General features: G+C 42.9%; 1 protein-coding gene across 1 annotated transcript; it reads left to right on the forward strand.

Moving 5' to 3' along the window:
* Nucleotides 1-2,913: 2,913 nt before the first annotated feature.
* LOC310867482 (extracellular calcium-sensing receptor-like) lies at nt 2,914-5,138 on the forward strand (the record flags this gene model as incomplete). Its single annotated transcript, XM_083777597.1, has 4 exons — nt 2,914-3,286; nt 3,848-3,930; nt 4,013-4,136; nt 4,225-5,138. 4 exons carry the CDS (start codon nt 2,914-2,916, stop codon nt 5,136-5,138), a joined length of 1,494 nt encoding a protein of 497 aa, XP_083633723.1.
* Between the last annotated feature and the right edge of the window lie 1,183 nt (nt 5,139-6,321).

A 6,321-nucleotide genomic window follows, 5' to 3' on the forward strand; every position in this document is an offset into this window, starting at 1 on the left:
GTTTAAGTGTAATGATGTTATTGACCGGATTATCCGTAGTCCTCCAGCCGTTAGCTTAAATTGCTAATATTATAAGCTAACCGCATTACTAAAGCCAATGTATTGCGGTAAATGCGGCATTTCCGCGGTAAATCACTTATACAAGTGAGTCGCGTTATATTTACCTTAAATACCAGCCAAAGTACATTCCAAATAAACAATTATTAGCCACGTTATGTTGTTATATCAGTTTAATTTATACAAAACATTGCATTTCTTCTTCGTTGGTATAAGGGGAAATCTTGAAACACTTCCGAGTGCAAGTACATGAACCACGTGACCGGGCTGTTTTCTGCCCCCTCAATATCGCAACCCAACTATTTTATAAGATGGCTCTCTGCATCATAAGTGCATAATACTTGTTTATTTGGAGTGAACATGACAATGACAAGTAAATAAATATTAACACGACTCCCGTCGATAAGTTATTTAGCCTGGACATTTCCGCATTTAGCTGAAAACGGGCTTAGTAGCCTACTATTTGGCTAGAGGCAGGAGCTAACGGCTAACAGTCCAGTAGCCCTGGTCCAGTGCATAGGCTACAGTGCTTCCGCAGCCCTCTGGTGATATTCTCAGTCCTGTGAGAGGATTTTCAAATCCCATCAAATAAACTAAACAATTTGTAGCTGTTGCAAAAGACACAAATCTACAGAGCTACAAATAAGATGAACTGGTTTAAACTTCACCTACAAAGATTCAAAGCTACAAATACGCTGTGTATCTTTTGTTCCCCTCTATTGAGAACAAAGGGACGTTTAATTAAAACTATGTGGTAACTGCATTATGTATTCATCTTTGTCTACTATTTGAATCTACCCCAATAACATAATAGGTGCTAAAAACATTGACATTTTCCAGTTACTATAGTTACTTTATAGATTTTGATAATTATTATAAAACATGCATTAACCACTTCAACCTTATATTCATTAGTATGAATAGGGTAGTAGTACTTAACTTAAGTAAATCAATTGGGTAATTTATAGTATAGGCCTACTACTTTTTTTAATTTGACACTTTTATAAAGGCTAATTTCCTTACTATACCCTGACCCAGAATTAAAATAGCTTCACTCTTGTTTTTGACTCAATACTGCCCCACCTGGGGGGGTAGAGTACCGCATTTTTGCAATGAAGAGGAAACAGCGGCCCCAAATGCCACTGACCACGGAACTGCATCTTTGAAGACCAAATTCTCAGATTGCTGTAGCTCTGCAAGACATTACTCTATAAGCCATATCTCGAAAACTAGTGGGTCAAACTGCACAACCAATAAGTCAATTTGAAGCTATGATTCCCTGCTTTAATATGACATGATAAAAACAAAAATGAAAAAAATCCAATGGCAGTCTCTCGATCAAATTCAGTCACAAATGGTGCTGTGCAAATTTGCAATATGAAAATAATATATATATAAAATAAAAAATGAGTCCATATATCTGCACTGCAGTGGTAGAGAGATATTCTAATTCATCAAATGTATTTTTGAGCTCATCTTCCATTTTAGAATATTCACTGTTCAGGTATTTGGAAAATGTATTTCTGCACATTGGCCCTGCTTTCACTGGTATTTTGTTGACCAGTGCTCTGAAAGGAACAGACTCCACCGTTGAGAGGGGAAGCATTTCCTCAACAACATACCTGGCAATCATTTTGTCAAGTTGACTCTTGGTGACATGCTGCTGTGGTGATTTTGTCTGTTTTGGTGGTGTTGGTCCATGTGAGGCAGCCTAGCTCATGGACTGATTTAAGATGCTTTATTAGATTTGCATTGCTCTTCTTGGCTGTGGACAATGCTTTATATCCGCCACATAAGTTGCATTTCACCTGTTTTTGTCGCAAGTACTCAAAATAATTGTATTTCCAACCCACAAAGCATCCGATCTCGCTGTCATCCGCATTTGCCATTGTAGCGTGTGGTAATAATGTTCGTTCAACCGGCGTATTAGTGTGTATGTGTTACAAGGGTTTGTGTGTCTGTGACTCTGGTGTTTACCACAGCAATAAGAGTAAGACCCGCCCTACTCTGTCAGACTGTCTCTGATTGGCTTACCCTAAAATCTGGCCCTACGTTAGCCAATCAATGACCTCTTCTGCGAGTGAGAAGCCATGTGTGCTCAGAGGCTAGTATGAGAGCACAAACTGTCAACACAGTACAACACAGAGAGCGCTCTCTCAGCAGTCAGCACAGAGCCTGTATGACAGATAGACTCACGGCGCTGCATATGGGGAGACTTTTCACTTGGATCACATACGTTGACATAATAACGCCATAACATGGGTAACGCCGTTATGGAATGGGGAAATGTAAAGCGTTAGGTTACAAGTTACTGCAAAAAGTAGTTTTGTTAGGTAACGTAACTTGATGTAAGGGTGTTTGTTACAACACTGGTGAACATTAAGTTCTAATAATCAACACTGGGATAGGCTGGGGAACTAACAGGACAAGGTGGAAACACTAGGCTAATCATGGTGAGACAACACAGGCAACAAAAGCAACAGAGGAAACCAAGAGACAAAACCTACTACAAAATAAGAGTACACAAGTGCAAAGGAAACTCCAACTTAAACTAAGACACAAGGAAAACAATATAACAAAATCATAGGAAAATAGTAAGGTAAAGCACTAACTGAATACAGAACGTGTCACGGAACGTGACAGTGCCTCCCCCTCAAGGATGGCTTGCAGACATCCACAGAACAAAGTCCAGAACATCGAGCAGGGTGGGCGGTGGGGGTCTGGAAGGAGGGACACAGAGTCAATGGACCAGAGCAAAGGGGAACCCGGACCCCACATGGGGAGCCAGAAGACTGCAGGTGGGCGGCCTGGAGGCTGGGTGGGGGAAGAACAGGTGACATCAGGGGGCCGGCCGGGATGATTGACAGAGGCGGGGGTGACCTCAGGAGGGGGCGGCCTGGACGATGGACTGAAGCAGAGCTGGTGACCTCAGGGGGGCGGCCTGGAGGCTGGGACCTGGCAGAACAGGCGTCATCTGGTGGACAGCCTGGAGTCCGAGACGAAGCAGGCATGCCGTCTAGTGGACGGCCAGGAGGTCGAGACGAGGCGGAAGAGGCGTGGTCTGGCGGAAGGCCGGGAGGCCGAGACGAGGCAGCAGAGGACCTAGGAAGAGACGCTGGAGGTGCTGCAGGCTCTGGAGGCGACACCGGATGTGCTGCAGGCTCTGGAGGTGACGCTGGAGGTGCTGCAGGCTCTGGAGGCAACGCTGGAGGTGCTGCAGGCTCTGGAGGTGACGCTGGAGGTGCTGCAGGCTCTGGAGGCGACGCTGGAGGTGCTGCAGGCTCTGGAGGCGACGCTGGAGGTGCTGCAGGCTCTGGAGGCGACGCTGGAGGTGCTGGAGGCGATGCTGGAATTGCGTCTTCCGCTGTGTCTTCTTGTCTAGAAATGCAGTCATGCCTCTCTTCATTATGCAATAGTCACACAAGTGATATTATGAGGTTTTGTTAAAAAGCAATGCATAATGTAAGGGTAGAGCACATGTTTCAGTAATGAGGCTGGTGGTGGAAGATAGCAACTCAGCAACAGGAACACCCCTTGCCCAATGCTTAAATCCCCAAATAGTGTGTACTGTGACTTGGGCACATAATAGGAAGTATGTTTTTAACGTCTCTTGCTCTTCATGATTCTGCTCATCACCATTTCTAGCTTCTCTATTACCTGGAAAAGGTCAACTTCACCACATCTGGTGGTGATCGTGTATACTTTGATGAGAATGGTGATGCTTTACCAATCTTCGATATATTGAACTGGGCGTGGCTCCCTGATGGAAGCACAAACATTCACAACGTAGGTGTGTTCAAGAAGACAGCCTCCGGAGATGAAGAATTCATCCTCGATGAAGACAGAATCTTCTGGAACTTTCAATCCGCAAAAGTAATTTCAGCTTTCTATAATTTTTAATTGAGCTCATGATGTGAATGAAATTTAAACTGATAATTTTTACTTTCCTCTGCAGCCTCCTCGTTCAGTGTGCAGTGACAGCTGTTCTCCTGGAACCCGTGTGGCCAGAAGGAAAGGAGAACCTGTCTGCTGCTACGACTGTATTGCTTGTTCTGAGGGAGAGTTCAGCAATGAGACAGGTAGGGTTACATAAAGTAGCTACAGTATATGTACAGAAGGTTATAAGAAGATACGTGAGTGTCCCTTTAATCTTGTCCTATTTGTTAGACTCTACAGAGTGCACCATGTGTCCAGAGGACTTCTGGTCCAGTCCCCAGCGTGACCACTGTGTCCCTAAGAGCATTGAGTTTCTGTCCTACCATGAGGCCCTGGGGATCTCCTTAACAACCATCTCATTGCTAGGAACATTTGTCTGTGCTATTGTCCTGGGGATCTTTGTTTATCATAAAGAGACGCCCATGGTCCGCGCCAACAACTCAGAACTCAGCTTCCAACTCTTGCTTTCACTCAAACTATGTTTCTTGTGCTCACTCCTGTTCATTGGTCGTCCCAGACTATTGACTTGTCAGCTGAGGCATGCGATATTTGGGATCAGCTTTGTGCAGTGTGTCTCCTGCATCCTGGTAAAGACTATGGTGGTGCTGGCTGTGTTCAAGGCCTCCAAGCCTGGTGGTGCAGACATCATGAAGTGGTTTGGTCCTATGCAGCAGAGAGGAACAGTTCTGATTCTTACTTCAATCCAGGGAATAATCTGCACAATCTGGCTTGTGTCTGCCTCACCAACTCCTCATAAAAACACACAATACTATTCTGAAAAGATAGTCTATGAGTGCAATGTTGGATCAACAGTTGGTTTTGCGGTGTTACTAGGTTATATTGGCTTATTAGCACTCCTCAGTTTCCTCCTAGCATTCATGGTAAGGAATCTTCCAGACAACTTCAATGAAGCTAAGTTAATTACTTTCAGCATGTTGATCTTCTGTGCCGTGTGGATAGCCTTCATACCAGCATATATCAGTTCTCCAGGCAAATATGCAGATGTAGTGGAGGTGTTTGCTATTTTAGCATCTAGTTTGGGCATTTTGCTTGCACTGTTTGGACCAAAGAGTTATATAATCATTTTGAAACCTGAGAAAAACACAAAGAAGTCCATTATGGGTCGAGGTGCCACCAAGACATAGGAGCACAAAGTAAATGTCAAAACTGTTTATTTGTGTGTGTATTGTACATATATATGGAGATATCGGATTTTGGATAGTAGAAGTTGATAGTAGATTAAGTAGAAGATTCAAGCACCTGACGAAGCCAAACAGCGAAACGCGTCGTGCAATAAAAAATTAAGCATAAATAATCTTGTCCTGAGATCTCTGGAGTGTGCGGTCCCTTCCTTTCCCTGGGGAAGTTCTCTTTGACCTTGCCTTCCAGGACCTCCCCCACTGATAACCTTGTTAGTAATAGTCTGTTTTCTACCATAATTAAACTACATCTAGTCAGAGATACAACCATCTATTATCTGTGATAAAGGAGAAGTTGATTACCCTCCCTTTTAGTGTATGTAGTTATGTAGCAGAATCCAGTTTAGTGAACGTTTCGTGAAGATTCTTGTAAACTATGTTTTTTTTCTGTTCTATGGACCCTAGAGGACACATTTTTTTACATTTTTTATTTCCGCCCTAACAATATTTTATCACCATGTCTGTATTTCTGTCAATCATTTCTCCAAATCTGCCAGGCCGATTTACACCTAATTTGGTCCAGGAGTTTATGATGTGCTCTAGAAGACCCCATAAAAATCACCAAAATCGGCCTATAGGTGGCGCTATAGCAACCAATTCAAAAAGTAAATTCATGACTATTCACAAACTACTTGTCCAATTTCAATGAACATTTCTTTGTTCTTGCACCAAGGGCTTCTGCACAAGACATGTAAACTTGATCATACAATTTACAATTTAGGCATTTAGCAGACGCTCTTAATCCAGAGCGATTTACAATAATCAGGAACAAAAGCATGGGAATATATCACAAAAGCATTTATCATAAAACATGCGTAAGCTAAGAAAGTAACAGTGGAATATCTATATTATGAGACTATACATATAAGCTATATATATATATACTACTATGCTATACAGTACATATGTACTATGGCGTGCTATGACTATATACAATGCAATTATAGTGCCGCCTACATAACATGCTATAAGTCTGTATCAGATGCTATCTAAGTCTACAGAAATGCTATCTAAGGGGGTAGGGTAAGTGCTATGGGCCATGATGGAGTCTAAAAAGGTGGGTTTTCAGACTACGGCGGAAGATTGGGAGTGATGCTGCAGTTCTGACTGCAATGGGAAGTGCATTCCA

Source organism: Protomyctophum parallelum (assembly GCF_964188405.1).
Source record: "Protomyctophum parallelum genome assembly, chromosome: 12".
Taxonomy (NCBI): Eukaryota; Metazoa; Chordata; class Actinopteri; order Myctophiformes; family Myctophidae; genus Protomyctophum; species Protomyctophum parallelum.